The 18,918-nt window shown below is 32.9% G+C and overlaps 1 protein-coding gene across 1 annotated transcript; it reads right to left on the bottom strand.

Annotated features, from left to right (window-relative positions):
- Nucleotides 1-726: 726 nt before the first annotated feature.
- LOC139088651 (mucin-5AC-like) lies at nucleotides 727-14,400 on the bottom strand. Its single transcript, XM_070637910.1, has 9 exons — nucleotides 14,245-14,400; nucleotides 13,095-14,186; nucleotides 4,428-5,012; nucleotides 3,819-3,968; nucleotides 3,408-3,497; nucleotides 3,034-3,183; nucleotides 2,064-2,183; nucleotides 1,718-1,777; nucleotides 727-1,221 (listed from the first exon to the last, which is right to left on the bottom strand). The coding sequence occupies exons 1-9, from the start codon at nucleotides 14,357-14,359 to the stop codon at nucleotides 839-841; spliced, it is 2,745 nt and encodes a 914-aa protein (XP_070494011.1). The 5' UTR covers nucleotides 14,360-14,400; the 3' UTR covers nucleotides 727-838.
- Between the last annotated feature and the right edge of the window lie 4,518 nt (nucleotides 14,401-18,918).

Genomic DNA, 18,918 nt, shown 5'->3' with positions numbered 1-18,918 from the left:
TTTTGGTCATGCATTTATAAAGGATTTTGTGATTAGTTTTGGTTAATTATCTTCGGTTCTTTGGTCTTATTGGAGGGTGCTCGGGTCTGTCTTCAGGTCTTCGGGACTTTGGTTGTCTTCGTTCTTTCTCGTTCCGCTTCGTTCTTGTTCGTTCTTCTTCGGTCGTCTTCCATCAACTGTTGTCTTTGGTCTTTTTCGGTCTTTCTTGGGTTGTCTTCGGTCTTCTTAGGTTGTCTTCGGTCTAATTGGGTTGTCTTCGGTCTTTCTTGGGTTGTCTTCGGTCTTCTTGGGTTGTCTTCGGTCTTCTTATGTTGTCTTCGGTCTTTCTTGGGTTGTCTTCGGTCTTCTTGGGTTGTCTTCGGTCTTCTTGAGTTGTCTTCGGTCTTCTTGGGTTGTCTTTGGTCTTTCTTGGGTTGTCTTCGGTCTTCTTGGGTTGTCTTCGGTCTTCTTGGGTTGTCTTTGGTCTTTCTTGGGTTGTCTTCGGTCTTTCTTGGGTTGTCTTCGGTCTTCTTTGGTCTTCTTCGGTCTTCTTGGCTTGTCTTTGGTCTTTCTTGGGTTGTCTTCAGTCTGCTTCGGTCTTCTTCGGTATTCTTTAATCTTCTTGTGTTGTCTTCGGTTCTCTTCGGTCTTCTTCGATCTTTTTCTGTCTTTTTCGGTCTTCGTTCTCTAATATTGACCTTTTAAGCTGTAAAAAGCTGAAACTAGCATAATAATTCACAACAATAATTTACAATTTCCTTCAAAAATTCAAGGAATTAGAAAACATCATTTTTATTTCACAAAAAAGTTATTAAAATAATGAAAAAAAATTTACAAAAAAAGACTGTTTTATGTCACTTTAAATCTTAATTCCATTAACGTAATCTTCTCTCTTGTACGATGGTGTTGTTGTGAATGTTCCTGTTGTATAAGTTCTTGTACGCCATGATCCAGTGGCTGTGAATGGTAACCATGTATATCCTTGTCTGAATGTACCATGGAATGTTCTATAAGTTCCGGTCCATGCTTCACCAGCTGGTCGTGAGACATATGAGACTGGGACGTAACGTCTGTCCTTTGTTGTTGTTGTTATACGTTTTGTGGTCGTTGTTGTTGTTGGCTTTTTGGTAGTCGTTGTGGTTGATGATCCGACGATCTTTTTGGTTGTTGTTGTTGTGGGTGATGGGAGGACTTTCAATTGACATTCCTTGTTGGTTGCGCCGTTTGTGCAGCAGTATTGGCCTGTGGATGATAGGATATGGAATTAGAATTGAGATTTTGGGCAAAATGGTTCGATTTGGGGTGACTCAAGAGACGGAATCAGACTAGGGACTAGGGAGGGTCATACGGTGTGCGGTGTTGGTCATGACTAACCACCAGGGTACCAGGGTGTGCCATGACACCCACCAGAGTGTCACATGACCTCAAACCCACTTATCGTACCCACATGACCTTTACCATGACTCAAATCACTGACAAATTTCGAATATAAATCAACAATTCATTAAGATAATCCGCAGATCATGTTTCAAATGAGCTTGGCTTGCCAATTTCCGTCCCAAAAATAGTATAATAAATTATCATAAAAATCAAATTTGTGAAAACACAAAAAAAAAATTGAAGAAAAATTCTAATCCAAGTCCGGCATTGGAAATAAATTAGATTTAGATAAAGAATATTTTAGCATAAATGCGGAATTTTTTGTGGCTTTTTGGATGTGGATATAACGTATACTAACCTTTGCCGCCGTTAGCACAGCAGTCTGGATTGTCAGCTCCATTTTTGCAACAGTATTTGCCTAGATTTTTTTGGGATTAGATAATATGGAGATTAGTCAAATTAGAGTGAAAATGGTAAGAATGTGGTTGGCTGGGGATGGACAAGTCAGATGGCAATGATTGTCACTTTTGTGACATTTTAGACAATTTTTCACATTTTTGTAACTTGTCATCTGAGTTGTCCAGTCCCTACTGTTTGACACATCTCAAATTAAGGTACGGATGTGTCGCAGCACACAGGTTGCTAACCACTGACTCAGAGCTTAAAATTGCTAAATAATTCTTCAAATTGACATTAACACTTACCTTTTCCGCCATTTTCACAGCAATCTGGGTTGTTGGCTCCATTGAGACAGCAGTACTTGCCCTTACCTCCATTTGTGCAACAATCTTGGTTATTTGCTCCATTTTTGCAACAGAATTTGCCTGTAAATTGAGGGAAAATATTACAAAAATGCAGGAAATTCAAGAATATTAATCTGAGATTCATAATTCCTCGACATTCTACCCGAATAGACACAAGTCAGTTAATCTATCTTTAACTCGACACCGAGCTGGTATGAATCTGACATTGTTCAGGATTTCGGCCGAATTCAAACCGAATCTGGCACTAAGTCAGACTCACGCCGGCTCTGTATCGAGATTTTTAATCAATTGCTCAATTAACTGATTTGAGCCTATTCAACAGTTTGCCGCTGCATACAGTTTGCACAACCTTGAACTAAGTCAATGTATCTAATCTCAAAACTATAAATAGTCCACGATTTCCTCAACTTCTATTCTATCTTATCAGTTTAACCTTAATTAATATTAAAAATTCACTTTCAAAATTCTTGAATTCTTCGGAAAACTAAAATCCATTTTATGGTCTATAAAACCATATAATCTATTCAATCTTAATATCTATTCAAATCCTCTAAGAACATCCATTTAATACCTCAATAAAAAGTTTGATTTCCCATAAAACACCAAATTTTCACCATTTTTTCGCCATTAAAACATTGTTTACCGAATTAATTTAATAGCTTAATTTAGTAGTGGGCAAGCTTTTTTGTGTCGCGGCACACAGGTTGCTGTTCCGCGCAGGGTTGCAAAAGGTGCCTATGACAGGCAAAAACCTTACAAATTCCTATAATTTCTATGGTTCTTCCTACAAATCCATACAAATTATCATGAATTTGTACGATTTTTGCCTGACACAGGTGCCAGATTTGCAACTCTGCTTTGGTGTCGCAGCACACAGGTTACCCACCACTAACTTAATCAATCAACTAACCTGAACCGCCATTTTCACAACAGTCTGGATTATTGGCACCATTTTTACAGCAGTACATTCCCTTTCCACCATTTGTACAACAGTCTGGTCCTGATCCGTCATTGAGACAACAATTCTTCATTCTTGATCCATTGGCACAGCAGAATGGTCCTGTTGGATGTTTAAATTTTGAAAAATTGTTAACTGTTTCAAATTGTCGGTCATTAATGATTAATTGGTCACTTAGATGAATCATAAAAATGAGTCGATTTCTTCAGATTTTCGATGACCTTTATCCAATCTATAGAGCAGTGGATCATCTGACATAAACCAAGGGTCAGACACTAATTCTATTGTATTCACAAGGTATATCAATCTGCAAGCTAGGAACTTACCACTTCCTCCATTAGTACAGCAAGCTTCTCCTACACCACCATTGGCACAGCAATCGACATTATCAGCTCCATTTTTGCAACAGAACTTGCCTAAATTTTGGAATGAAAATACGAGAATTAGTGGACATGTACATGAAGAAAGGCCGTTGATCACAGCTGATCTGTACGATCAGTTAAGTAAGTAGACATGTAAAGCATCTGCAGATGCTGTATAGAATTGATCATCTGATCATTTGCAGCATCTAAATAGCTTTAAATTCGATATCAGATCTAGAATTTTAAGTGGCTCTATAAATATTTAAGCTTCAAATTTGCATAAAGCTACTGCAATATCCATAAACTATCAATAGAACCACCAAAAAGTCTAGACTTAATTAACATAAATCCACTAAAATTCACAAAAAAACTCACCTTTGCCGCCATTTTCACAGCAATCTGGGTTGTTAGCTCCATTAAGACAGCAGTACTTGCCCTTACCGCCATTAGTACAACAATCAGGTCCTGAACCACCATTGAGACAACAGTCAGCATTCTCAGCTCCATTTTTGCAACAGTATGAACCTAAATTAGAGGGGATTTAATGAGTATTGAGGTTATTAGGGTTGGATGGGGTCAGGCTGGGTGCTGAGTCTAGTTATGAGCATTTAAATCTGAGATTCTAGGCCAGGGTTGTCCAAACTTAGTTCCGCGGTACACCAGAGTGTTGCCGAATTATTGAGTAATGCTGTACATCGCGTGATGTCGGCCTAAACAGTTTGGACAACCCTTTCTTAGAGCATTAATGCTCAAACTAGACTTCCTGACACTTGGAAGCTCTTGTAAGACCATAAGCTTGTCGTCTAGGAATAGCACAAGTCGGTTAATTGATCGAAAATCCGGATTTAAGCCTGCATGACTCTGACTTGATGTCTGACCCTAGCACGTCAAGTCATACCAGCCTAGCCCCAGATTATTCCCCAATTACCCAACTTGCACTACTCAGCACCTTCCACCATGACATTAAACCTCAATCATCCTTACCTTTTCCGCCATTTTCACAGCAATCTGGATTATTGGCACCATTTGCACAACAGTATGCACCAGTACCGCCACTTTTACATGTTTCATCTTGTTGTGGTGGAACTGTTGTGATAACTGGAAGGTATGTACGTGATGGATCAGTAATCTTCTTAGGCTTAATTGTTGTTGTTGTAGTTGTTGTTGGTTTAGGTGTTGTTGTTGTTGTTGTAGTAGGCTTAGGTGTTGTTGTTGTTGTTGTAGTTGGCTTGGGTGTTGTTGTTGTAGTCGTTGTTGGGTCTGGAATTGACTTACACTGTTGTGGTGCTGGACATTTTTCACATGCTGGACATGTCTTTGGTGCTGGACATGTTTGTGGTTCAACCTTTGGTACCTGAACCTTTTCACACTTCAATTGAATGTCACATCGACTGTCAAGAAGTCCAAGGAACTCGTAAGAGCTGCTCAATGCCTTTGGTTTAATGATGAATTTTTTCGTACCATAAAGTTCATCAAAGACTTTTGCGTCTAATTCCTGTACGGATACGTCTGATCCAACGAAGCTTTCGTCGTGTGTATAAAAAATGACGGCACGAAGACCTTTCGAGACTGTTGGAAATGACATAAGATTGTTAGAATGCAGTCACTGATAAAAATATTGGACATTTAGGAGTAAATTGATTAAATATCAAATGTTAAATCCTTTAAAGGCTAAAGTTTGAGATTTGAGTTGCAGCTGTGTGATCAGCATCGATGATTATGTGTCAGTTCTATTTTTTGATTTTGATGACCTTGAAGTTTTGTGGATTTGAGGATGGAAAAACTGGTATTTTTTGGATGGTAAGAAGGAGGTGATAGAGGAATTGGAATTTGTGGTGAATTTTTGGATGAATTATGGGTTGGATTGACTGTTCTGGACATTTGAGGATGGGTTTGGTATGGCTTGTATAGTGACTGTCCTATACCTTTAAGGATGTCTGTCCTATACCTAAGAATTGACCGTTATATGCCTTATAACTTGCCCATCCTATGCCTTATAACTTGCCCATCCTATGCCTTATAAGTTGCCCATCCTATGCCTTAGATCTTGCCCATCCTAGGCTTGAAACAGTAACCATGCTGAGCCTTACAGGATGATCCTTCTATGACTCACAGATTGACCGTTCTATGCCTCATCCAGTAACAATTCATCATCCATCCCCTTAACACCAGTCCCACAAACCCCCAAATTAATACCAAATGACATTCCCGTCCATAAAATCCACAAAAAATTATCTCAACAGACAAAAAACCCCAACTTAAAAAAATTTGTCACGACGCCACCCTGAAGCATCAAACAGTTAGCCTTAAGTCGATTTTAATCTTCTCCACAAATTAATATCCATAAAGTCACAAATAAAAAAAAGAACAGGAATGGCTTTAAATTGCATAACTGAAAATCCAAAAGACCTGTTAAGTCAAACAACACATCCTGTTTGATCCAGAATAAATTAAAGTCAGAATAAAGGCATGAAGGGTCATAAAAACGGAATTGACTGACATTGTGAGCCAACAGACTGACTTGTGTGCCAACAGACTGACTTGTGAGCCAACAGACTGACTTTGTGAGCCAACAGACTGACTTGTGTGCCAACAGACTGACTTGTGAGCCAACAGACTGACTTTGTGAGCCAACAGACTGACTTGTGAGCCAACAGACTGACTTGTGAGCCAACAGACTGACTTTGTGAGCCAACAGACTGACTTTGTGAGCCAACAGACTGACTTGTGAGCCAACAGACTGACTTGTGAGCCAACAGACTGACTTGTGAGCCAACAGACTGACTTGTGTGCCAACAGACTGACTTGTGAGCCAACAGACTGACTTGTGAGCCAACAGACTGACATTGTGAGCCAACAGACTGACTTGTGAGCCAACAGACTGACTTGTGAGCCAACAGACTGACTTGGTGAGCCAACAGACTGACTTGTGAGCCAACAGACTGTCTTGTGAGCCAACAGACTGACTTGTGAGCCAACAGACTGACTTGTGAGCCAACAGACTGACATTGTGAGCCAACAGACTGACTTGTGAGCCAACAGACTGACATGATAGTCAACCTTGACCATCCAAAGCTTAAAAAGTAAAAGTCATATTAGATTTCAACACAGCCATCAACATCCAAACAGGTATTGTGTCATTTATCTTGATTCTGCACATTTATAGCAGTTATATCCAACAAGAACCCAAAAAAGAAGAACTTTTTGCACGTTTATGGAATCAAACACGTTTTTGGGTTAAAGAATCTTCTTGAATTAATTAAACAGTAACACAATTTTGACTCGGATGCTGACCACGTTCTATAAATAGGCATTAGAATCGGTCAAGCTTAATATCCAAAAAATTCATGAAATTTGACACTTAATTTGATTAAAATGCCATAAAACTATTCAAAAAGCATCAATTGACCTCAAGATGTTATTTTTGGCTATAATGACAAACTTGAACTCGGCTTTTAATCAGATGTGACAAAAGACACAAAGGAAGCGCACCTTTTGATCATAAACTATGGCTTTGCTTATCATGTTTTTTGACCTTGTTCATCTGTCAATTCGATTTGTTATTGTCAGACTTCCTTAAATGTTAATTTGAATTATTTGTTATTAGACATATGAACAGAGTTCGCATGGATGTGGATATAAAAGGTAAGATCCAGTCAAATAACGGGTTCGGCAAGTGCCAGTTTCTGTAAATTGCCGTCATCCGTCGATAGGTTCTTGCTATGCCCCATCCCCAGTAATATCCAAAACCCTTTACATCCAGTATACCAAGATCCAATATAATTTTTGATAATTGACATTATTCAAGCCTATGTCATGCATAAGAAGGAATCAACAAGCGGAAAATGAGATGACAAGTGGCAAAACCCAGCTTTTTCCATCTGTGCTTGTTATAATGCAAGAATATGGCATATGCAAATGTGTGGTTTTTTTTTGGATGAATAGGAACAAATCATCATCAAATGTCTGGTTTTTTTGGGCGGAAATTGCTTATGACAATGTATTTAAAGTTATTGATTTTAGTGACAAATGTTTATTAGAATTGCATAAGAAATGAGTAAGCTATGGGATAACTGGTTATTAACTCATTTCCTTTTACAAACTATTCTTAGTCATGCAAAATAATACCGAACAGACAATTATTATGTTCACAAAACTGAGAATGCTCAATTATATTGATATATTAAACCCATTAGCATGGATAGGATAAACTCATTATCAATCTTGTGATATAGACTTGAAATTTACTTTTATTATAATTTTAAAATTAATCTAAACCTTTTCAATTTTGATAAAAAGAAATCACACGAGGATAGTATAATGAAACTTTGTTGCCCGAGCAACACATATAAGAAGGCTCATTTGTGACTTTCTCAGCTCACAAGAAGCTTTTAAGGCTTCACTAAACCTCTTTTAATATTAAACTCAAATAGAAGTGGTGCCTATTTTTGGAAGCCATATGGCCGCCAAACGAAGGAGGATTCTATTTGGTATTAGTAAAATAGGTTTACCGGAGCCCTAAAAGCTCCGTAGTGGACTTTTCTTCATTTGATTAAGCTCTATTGTTAAAATGACATCTAGAGCTGTTCATAGATAACAATTAAGCTTCTTAAATATCAAAAATCCTGAACAAAAATCAGCAATAATGACACTATCTCGGTTAAATTGATACACAGTCAGATTAGAGCTTTTCCTTCATTATTTAAGCCAGTCAATAAATTTTGTGCATTTGTGATACATAATATGTGAATAATTATATAGCATTGATACACCTTGAGTCTCACAAGTATGAAGAGTCGACGATTAAATCGATTGACCGTGCCAACTATAAATTTATAGTAATTTGTCAATATCTAGTTTTAGTCATCATTGACTAACTTGGTTGCAATTTTTTAACGGTTTTTGTTCCTGTGATAATATCAAGAACCAGGCATTATTTTAAAGATTGTCTTAAGGATTGTTGGTCATCAGTCCACGATCAGTCAATTAATAAAGTATATGGCAAATCATTTTCAGATTTGAACTAAACTTCTAACGGCATATCGAGCGACACAACAATGTCAAAAGCTTGATTTTATTCATTTGGCCTAACTATCATCGACTTTAATTATATCTCTAAGAATGACGCTTTAGAATATACTCAATAAAGGCTTAACATTTGATATAAAAATTGATACAAAAATATTTAAAAAATTGTCAGTTAAACTTACATCCGGCTGCACTACAATATCCAAGAATGGCAAAAATACACAATAATCCTTTCATTTTAGTTTCTGTTCCTTAATTTCTTCACAAATTATTTTATTTTATTTTTTTGGTTCCAATTTAAATTTTTTCTTCTTTTATTTTTAATAGAATTTTTATCCTAACATATTTCTTTGAACTTTATAGAACTGTTCCTTAAGCTACAATAAATTTGCACTTGATTATTATTTTAACTAACGGACACGCCACGACCCGTGTTAGCTTCTTGACTTCACAACGTCTAATGAAATAGATTTTTGTGTTTCTTTATTATCAGGCATCGAGCTGTTGCTTCCCTTCCACCTAATCGCTATCGCTATGTTTTTGTGCTGCTTAGATGACAGAAATTTGACTTTTTTTTCTTGCTGTGAGATTTTTTTTCTTCTTTTTTTTTGCTTGGCTTGGCTTGGCTATGTAGACACTGAGAGAGTGCAAATATATAGAAAAACATTTTTACTTCCATGCTCTTTTTAAGCTTTGTTTGTTGGAGCTTGTTGAGTTGGTGTTGTTGTTGCTGAAATGTTGAATTGTATAAATTGGAATTGATAGCAGGAATGATGGGTTTTGGGTTAAATTTGATTTAGGTTTTTTGAAATGAACGAATTTGAAACCCTAATTTGATTAGAAAATTCAACAAAAATTTACAAAATTCGATTGAAATTTTAAGAAATTTTTAACATTTTTTGACAATTTTTCACAATTTTCGAGCAGAAACTCGAAGAAAATTTGCAAAAAGTCGACAAAATTCAGCAAGATTTGAACAAAATTTGGCAATAAATCAACAATATTCGACAAAGTTTAGGAGAAATAAGACAAAATTTAGCAAAAATTGATTAAGTTTGACAAAAATTGAACGAAATTCGACAAAATTTGGCTAAAATTTGACAAAACTTGCCTAAAATTGGCAAACATTGAACAAATTTCGATTAATTTTGACAAAAAATGGAAATTTTGGCAAAAAATGGAACAAAATACTACAAAATTTGGCTAAATTTAGAGAAATTCTAGCAAAAATCGTCTAAATTTGAACAATATTTACCAAAAATCTACAAAATTCAGTGAAATTTGAACAAATTTTCTCAAAAATCGCTCAAAACTTATCAAAATTCAATCAAGATTCGTCAAAAATTGAACAAAAATTGCTGAAATCCGATCAACATTTGAGAAGTTTTGACCATTTTTAGCACAAACTGGAAGAAAGTTAGCAAAAATTGATCAAAATTTGACAAACATTTAATAAAACTTGGCAAAATTTGATCAAAATCCATCAAAATTTGGCCTAAGTTGGACAGAATCAATAAAATTTAACAATAATTGAGCAGAATTAGATGAAAATCGCATAAAATTTGAAGAAAAATTGACAAAATTCACCAAAAATTGACATAAATTGAACAAAATTTCGATTAAATTTGGCTAAGTGTGAACAAAATAAGACAAAAATTGATCAAAATTGGGTTAAATTTAGAGAAATTCTAGCAAAAGTTGACCAAACTGGAACCAAATTAACCAAAAATTGACAAAATTTAGTTAAAATTTACCAAATTTTCTTAAAAATTGCTCAAAATTGATCAAAATTTAACCAAAATCTAGCAAATCTTACCAAAATTTGAGCAAAAATAGCCAAAATTGTCAAAAATTCTTATCAAATTCAACAAAATTCTTCATTAAATTTTGACAATTTTCAACCAAGTCCGCACAATTCCCAAGCATTTCATCAATTCCCCAAAATTCCCACCAACCCCCCATCAACCCCCTCATTCCCTCCCCTTAATCATCCTCAAAACTCCACATCGCGCGGAAGTAAATAGAAAACACTAAACTAGCGCTAAAATAAATCAAGAAATTAAATCTCTCGCCAACCTGTTATAAGCAGATGACCATTATGTGTGCGACTACAGCTATGACTCTTGACATTTGAATGATAAAAAAAAAGATTCAGTTATTTTTAGGCAAAAAAAAAAGAATTTATTTCAAATATAATAACGGAGTTGGTGTTGCACCAGAACTATATAGACATGATTGTTTGATATTTTCGATGTTTTTTTTGTCTTTATTGGTGATTTGGATTGGTCAAGTTGGGGGTTGTTTGGGGGTGATGTGAAGAATTTTGGAGGGCATTTTTGAATTTTTGATGGAATTTTTTGACAAAAATTTGCAATTTTTTGGCATTTTTGTGCAAAAAACTTAAATTGGCCATCCAGGAGTGGTCAATTTAGATGACAAGTGTCAAAATGAGACCAAAACGTGAAAAAGTTGACAAAACTGGGGAGAAATATGAACTAAATTGGTCATTATTGGCAAAAATCGAACAATTTGGCAAAATTGAATGAAAATTCGGAAAAAGTGATCAAATTTTGCCTAAAATCGGACGAATTTCAGCAAAAAATGACAAAATTGGACTAAAATTTGTCAAAAAATTTCTCAAATTTTCAAATTTTTGACAAATTTTAGCCAAAAATTAGACTACATTCAAAAAAATATGGCAAAATTTGCCAAAAATTGAAGAAAATTTGTCAAAAATTAACAAAAATCTAACAAAATTTTGCAAAAATTGAAGAAAATTTCACGATCTTTGTCACCTGATCCACTTTTACTAAAATTGACCCATAAATCCAAACATGACATAACTTATTTCCTAACCCCCCCATCCCATCCCAACAAAAAATTAATGTTCTTAACATTTTCAAATATGATAAAAAAAGAAACAGTTCGTGAGAGAATCTTACCGTTCTATGTATGCTCAAGACATTCACGTGTGCTCGAATTTTCTCTCAATTTTTTTATGTGATTTTATACAGTTTTATATAAGAAACCACAAAGAATCAGCACGATATTATATAATATGTATAGTGAATCGACATGTCTAAAATTAGAAGAAATATTAAAAAAATTAGAAAATTCTATTGGATATTTCAAATGAATTGGAATGTATTGGGGCTGTTCATAAATTACGTACCGTAGATAATTGACTTTTTGACCTCATTACCTCGATCCTCTGTCTCCAGTGTACCAAAAATCGCATCCCACATTCCTTACCTCTATGAGCATTCCATAACAAAATTACAATCATGTGTAGGGTGGCCAGAGAATTTTTGCAAAAAATCGGGACATTTTGAGGCTTTGTCTGGACACAACAGCAAGGGTGAAAAGTACAGCAGCGTTCCGGCAAAAAAACAGCAGATGACCGCCCTAATCATGTGTAAAACAAGAAAAATTCCCTTTTTGCATATTCTATAAGCTTCTACAAGACTTAAGTGACTGTTAGTAATTTTGGGGTCGACTTCTTGATATGCTTACTTGATATGACTACCCGTGAAATGCTTTAAGTGCTTCTAGGATACCCAGACAGTGAACAACTCGGATGACCAATTTTGTCACATTTTTGTCACATGTCATCTTAGTTGTCTGCCTCCTGAGAGCATCCTAATGAACCATATTCTTGAAAATTAAACCGTTGATAGGGTAGATGTCCTATTTTGTCTTAGAAACCGGAATCAAGACTTAAATCCAGACCAGTCATAGTTCACAGGAGGACAATATGTCTGGTATCTTTAAAACCCCTCATTAATCATGACACTTAATAAGTGTCCACTCTCCGTCTAGTTAAACATCTCATCACGACATCAAACATGACTTTTTTTTTTCTTCAACACGAAAATAAGAAGATTAACATAATCACATTAGACAAATATAAATTCCAATTTTTATGACATTTTGTTTTATTTTTTTGACAGAATTCTAACAGATTAAATCAAAAGAAAAATGACTAAAAAAATTTTGTACCCTGACAGACAGTGAGCATGGTCCGAGTGTGGTAACTAATAACGATAAGGATGGGATGTTGCATTGAATGAAGGTAGGGTCCAGTGCGGGGTCATGAATTGCGACTTTTGCAATACCAAATACAAAATAATTTGACCAATCTAGAATTTCAAAAATCGTTAATTATTAACAAAAAGTGACAGAAAATGCAGTGCTGCTCAAACTGTTCAGTCCAAGATACACTTTTTCAGTGGTGGACAACCTTTGTGACACGGCACTTTGGAGTGACTTAAATAATCATGTTTGACAATTTTTTTAGGGACGAAATTTCGGAACTGAGACTGAAACCTAGACCGAGACCGAGACTGCAACCGAAACCGGGAATGTGACTGCAACGGCAAGGAACTTCTTCGCGTTCTCCAAAATTTGAAGACGGAAATCAAGACTTTACAGTTTGAGAGCCATTATTAGAGCTCTGATGTGCCGCAACTGCAAAAAAGGTTGTCCAACACTGCACCAATGTGTCACTGAATTTAAATTGAGTAGCACTGTCACGTGACTCCACCCCCTCCCCCTCCCTCCCCCTCCCTCACCCCTCCAACATCTGCCAAAATACATCTAATCCTAAAATTAACACTTATTGAGGCACAAAATTCATCCCCGAATCCAAAAACTTCCGTCCATATAAAGCTTTAGTCGTCAAACTAATTCGTCTTAATGATCTTGTCGTTCCTGGTGTCCATCCGGTTGGATGTGTAAATGTCCAACTTCTTGTTGTCCATGTTACAGGCGCATATGTTCTCGGTATATATTTTGGAAAGACACGTGAGCCTCGTTTGACGGGCGGTGGATATACTGTTGGTTTTGTTTGCTTTGTTGTGGATGATTTGGTGGTTGGGAGGGTTGGGACTGTTGTGGGGGATGGGACTGGAGTGGTGGATGAAGTTGAAGTAACAGTTGGTGCTGTAGATGTTGTCGTTGCTTCTGTTGCTGTTATTGTGGGTTTTGTGGTAGTTGTAGTAATTTTGGTGGTTGTAGCTGTTATTGGAGGATCAGTTGTGGTTGGTAGAGGTGTAGATGGTGTTGTAGTAGGCTTTGGGGTGTCAACTGGTTGTGTAGTTGTAGGTAAGTCAGTCATTGTAGTAGTAGATGTTGTAGTAGCTTCAGTAATGGTAGTCGTTGGCTTTGGAGCTTCTGTTGTCGTTGGTATCGATGGTGTCGTAGATGTCACTGTGACAGTTGGCTCTGTTGTTGTGACAGTTGACTCTGTAGTGGCAACAGTTGACTCTGTTGTTGCAACAGTTGGACTTGTCGTTGCAACTGTTGGCCTTGTCGTTGTGACAGTCTCATAAGTCGTTGTAGGAACAGTCGTAGTAGTCGTTCCAGTGCTTGTCGTTGTACTTGAAGTGTCAGTCATTGATATTGTGGATGTAGACGTAGTTGAACTAGTTGGATTCGTAGTTGTTGTACAGTCACACTGTCTAGGTGACGTCATGCAGCTCTTCACTTTTGACTTGCATTTTATGGATGCATCGCAGCGACCATCGAAGAATTCGACTAAATTGAAGGAACTTCCTTGATTGTTGTTGTTGGAACTGAATTTAGACATGATGTTGCTGAAGTCTTGTTGACTGACTTCCTTCATTTCAATCCTATTGCCTGCATAGTCGTCGTCATAAATGTACAGGAAAATACCCCGGACAGGTCGACTTTTTGGGTCAAATCCATGACTTTGTGCTGGAAAAAAATTCAAATTTTTTCAACTTTTTTTTCACAATTTTTAAGATTTTCTCACTTGTCAAAAATTCACTTCCGCTGCCTGAATTGGCAGTTAAATAATTTTTAAAATGTCCATCACAAAATGCCACAAAATTAAGCACAAAAAATAATTTTAAAATTTTTAATTTCATTAATTTTAATTTAATTAAATTTTTTCACTTTTTTTGACAATTTGTTCACTAATTCAGATATAAATGCACAATAAGAAGTGGAACTGAGGTGACATTTATTTAAATATATGCAATGGACTTGGTTGAGTTGATGCTGAAGTGGACTTGAGAATTGGAAGTAAGTGGACAATAAATAAACTTGAAACTTAAATACTTTAAATTATTTAGAATATTTTGAATGTTGAGTCATTTTTGAGGAAGGCAAGGGAACTGAAATTGTTGGAAGATTTTGAAATAAAATTAAAAAAAAAAGTTAAAAATTTTCAAAAATATTTAAATAATAATTTAAAAATTTAAAATTTAAAAAAAAATTATATTTTATTAAATTTTTGTTAGTTTTTAAAATTTACAATTTTTCAATTTAAATTTATTTTTTTTATTTAAAATTATTATATTTTTCAAGTTTAAAAAGCTGACATTTTTCAAAATTGAATCATTAAAATTTTAATGAAATCTAAAAGAATTCTTTATGTTATTTTTAAATTTTTTTAAATCTTAAAATTTTTAATTTTCCAAATTTTTAATTTTTCAAAGTTTTAATTTTCCAAAATTTTAGAAATTTTTAATTTTTTAATTTTTTAAATTTTTAATTTTTCAAATTTTTAATTTTTCAAATTTTTAATTCTTTAAATTTTTTAAATTTTTAATTTTTTAATTTTTTAAATTTTTAATTTTTTAAATTTTTAATTTTTTAATTTTTTAAATTTTTAATTTTTTAAATTTTTAATTTTTTAAATTTTTAATTTTTTAAATTTTTAATTTTTTAAATTTTTAATTTTTCAAATTTTTAATTTTCCAAAATTTTAATTTTCCAAAATTTTAATTTTTCAAACTTTTAATTTTTCAAATTTTTTAATTTTTTAATTTTTTAATTTTTTAATTTTTTTTTTAAATTTTTGAAATTTTTAATTTTTTTAAATTTTAATTTTTATTGAAACAGATAAAAGAAAACTAAATTTAAAAAAATTTTAATATTTATCATTTTTAAAATTTGTCAAAATTAAATTTTTTTTGTTAAACTGTCAGATTTAAAATATTTCAAATTTAAAAAATTTCAAATTTTAAATAATTTCAAATTTAAAAAATTTCAAATTCAAAAAATTACAAATTTAAAAATTTAAAAATTCAAAAATTTCAAATTTAAAAAATTCAAAATTTTAAAAAAATTGCAAAATAAATAAAATTTGTCAAATTTAAAAAATTATTTTTAAATCTAAAATTTTTTTTTATTTTTTAAAATTAAAAAATTTGAAATTTTTTTTAAATTGAAAAATTAAAATTTTAATATTTTAAAAAATTTTAAAATTGAAATTTAAATTTTCCCACAACAAAAACAAAAATTTAAAAATTCCCAAAATTACTTTCTAGGTACGAAAGCTTCTCCTCCTTTGTAGTTAACTGCTCGGTATTTAGTCGTGGTTGTGTATGATTGACGTGGAATTGATCGAGTACTTCTAGTAGTCCATCTTGTAGGGAAACTCCATGTCCATGATCTTCTGGACCAGCTGATATACGAATATGATCTATGTGTTAGTGGTCGAAAGCTAGGTCTTGGAGGTCTTGATGGTGCGGGGTAGAGGCGAGGGGTTGATGGAGGTGGACTTGTTGTTGATCGGGTAGTTGTAGGTGGGGTTGTTGTTGAGGTTGTAGTTGTTGGTTTGGTTGTTGTTGTGGTTGAGGTTGTAGTTGTAGGTCGGGTTGTGGTTGAGGTTGTAGTTGTAGGTCGGGTTGTGGTTGAGGTTGTAGTTGTAGGTCGGGTTGTGGTTGAAGTTGTGGTTGTAGGTCGGGTTGTGGTTGTGGTTGTAGTTGTAGGTCGGGTTGTGGTTGATGTTGTAGTTGTAGGTCGGGTTGTTGTGGAAGTTGTAGTTTTTGTGGTTGAGGTTGTTGTAGTTTTAGGGGTTGTTGTTGTCGGTGGAACTGTTGTACAATCGCAGGGTTTATCGACGCATTCTTGTGGTTCTGATTTACAGCTTATAGATGCATCACAGCGACCATCGAAAAATGATATTAAATTGAATGTGCTCTTGAGTGCTGCTGGTGACTTGACATAGTCATTTGATGAAATAAGCTTGTTGAAGGTTGCTGAGCTCAATTCGTGCATTTCAATTTCTCGTCCGTTGTAATTGTCATCGTAAGTGTAGAAAAAGACCCCACGGACAACTCGACGCTTTGGTGGCATTGGGGTTGTTAGTGTGCGGATGTCTAAATATTGTAAAAAATGGAATATGAAGGCATGGTAGTTAATAGAGGGTGGGTAGGGTCAGGTAGGGTTAGGTGGGTATGCAAAATTTTGAACCAAAATTCAAAACTCACCATTTGATGTCCAGAACTTGTTGGCTGAAGTTACTGCCGAGTTGGTTGTTAAATGTTGCTTTCCATAGCCATATCCGTGGCACAATTCAATTATTGTCACCAAAATTAAAATTTTGGTTAATGTTTTTAACATTTTTAGAAAGTTTTTCACTTTATTTTAACTATTAAAAATAAAATAATTTAAAAAAAATAAAATAGGAAAAATTAATTAAATATTTTTTAAAGTTTGAATTAATTTTTTTTAATACATGTTTATTTTTAACTTTTTTCACACATTTTTAAATATTTTTTTGAATTTAAAATTTAATTAATTTTGAATTTAAAAAATTTAAAAATTTAAAAATTTAAAAATTTAAATAAAAATAATTTTTTAAAAGTTTTTAAGTGTTTTGGAATCTTTTTATTGATTTAATTCACGTTTTAAAATAATATTCGTTTAAATTTTTACTTATTTTTTAAATTTTTCAATAAATTTATTTTTAACTTTTTAAAAATTTATTTAAAATCTTTAAAAATTATATGAATAATAAGAACCACTTTATTTTCACTATTTTCACTATTTTAAAGAAAAATATCAATTTTTCATTTTTTTTTTTTTAATTAAATTCATTTAATTTTTTTTTAAACTTTTTTTTTTCTACACTTTCACCTTTTTATAAAAATTATGATAAAAATTTATGTTTAAAGTTAATTTAAAATTTTTAAATTTTTTTTGAACTTTCATCTTAATTTTCTATTATATTTTAAAAAAATTAAAAATTCAAAAAATTGTTGTATTTTATTTTTAAAATTATTTTTAAATTGAACCTTTAAATTCATTTTTTAAAAATTATGTCCAAATCACTTTTGAATTTTTGAACCAATATTTTATAAATTATCAATAAAATGATAAAACTTCTAAAATTTTCTAAACTCTTCAATCTTTAATTTTTTAAGTAAAATTCATATAAATTTGAAATTATTTATTTTTAACCACAATTTTTTAAAAATTATTTTTGGTCGAGTTTTTAGATAATTTTTTATAGTTTTAAAACACAATTATATTTCTAACTATATCTTCCAAATTTGCACATTTTCACACTTTAAATTTTTAATATTTTTTTAAATTTTTTATATTTTTTTTTCAATTCATCACAAAATTTAATTTTTTCAACATTACCAAATGTATTTTTTTAGCCTATCCTTAACTTAAGACTCGATGTTACTAGATTGACTTTCCGATACGATATGAAAAGTTTAAATTTATCTAAGTTAAATAGATATTTCTAGCTATGGTGAAATTAAAAAAAATTGTCAAGTAACTTCTTTGGCATCCGAAAACTTTATTACACAAGTTTTCCTATCAAAAAAATAAAAGAAGAAGATGTTCCGAATAATATAACATCCAGAGATGGTGTGCTTGATAAGAAGCTGGGCTGAAAATTTTCATTGATTTTAAAATTTCAAATTTTGAACATAAAAATTTTAAAAATTAAAAATTTTAAAAATTAAAAATTTTAAAAATTAAAAATTAAAAATTAAAAATTTTTAAAAATTAAAAAGAAATTTTAAAAATAAAAAATTCAAAAATAAAAATTTAAAAAAAACTTAAAATTAAAAATTTTAATAATTAAAAATTTTAAAAATAAAAAATTTTAAAAATTTTAAAAAAAAATTAAAAATTTTAAAAAATTAAAAATTTTAAAAATTAAAAATTTGAAAAATTTCAAAAATTTAAAAACTAAAAATTTGAAAAAATTAAAAAATGTAAAAATTCATCTTTTCAGTCCGATAGACGTCTTTGGTGCTGTCAGGACTAATTTGGCACGATTTCACTTTGATTTTCAGACTCTGTTAGAGTCGGACTATGGATTTCAGAAGAGTTCGGTTCCCAGTGTCGGAAATTGAGGGAAAGGATGAATATGCTACAGGAAAAACCATGGAAAATTGAAGAATTATGTCCAAAATAGGAGAATCAACTCCTAATCCAAAGTTAACGGGACTCCGTAAGCCGAAATAAACAAGACTCCAACGTCTGACTCCAACGGAACCCGAAATTCAAAATGGAGTGACCCTAAATGTGCCCTAATCATCCTCAACCCCAAATACACCCTAGATCCTCAATTGACTACGTTGTGCTGCTCGTAGTAAAAATACCAAAATCGGTCATCATTTCTCATCCCTAAACTCAACCTCAACAGCCCTTAAACCAGCAAAATTCTCATCAA

Source organism: Chironomus tepperi, unplaced genomic scaffold (genome assembly GCF_022539635.2).
Source record: "Chironomus tepperi strain 1889 unplaced genomic scaffold, CSIRO-AGI_Ctep_v1 contig_168, whole genome shotgun sequence".
Classification (NCBI taxonomy): domain Eukaryota; kingdom Metazoa; phylum Arthropoda; class Insecta; order Diptera; family Chironomidae; genus Chironomus; species Chironomus tepperi.
The sequence above is the reverse complement of the archived record's forward strand: the minus strand, read 5'-3'. Positions and strand labels throughout refer to the sequence as shown.

Excerpts from the sequence above, each read along its gene's own strand:
- LOC139088651 (XM_070637910.1), bottom strand. The coding sequence starts at position 14,359 with ATGAAATTAAAAATTTTAAAATTATTTTTTGTGCTTAATTTTGTGGCA. Across the intron at positions 3,969-4,427 it reads CTGTGAAAATGGCGGAAAAG|GTTCATACTGTTGCAAAAAT; the intron begins GTAAGGATGATT and ends CCTCTAATTTAG. Across the intron at positions 1,222-1,717 it reads CTGTGCTAACGGCGGCAAAG|GCCAATACTGCTGCACAAAC; the intron begins GTTAGTATACGT and ends TATCATCCACAG.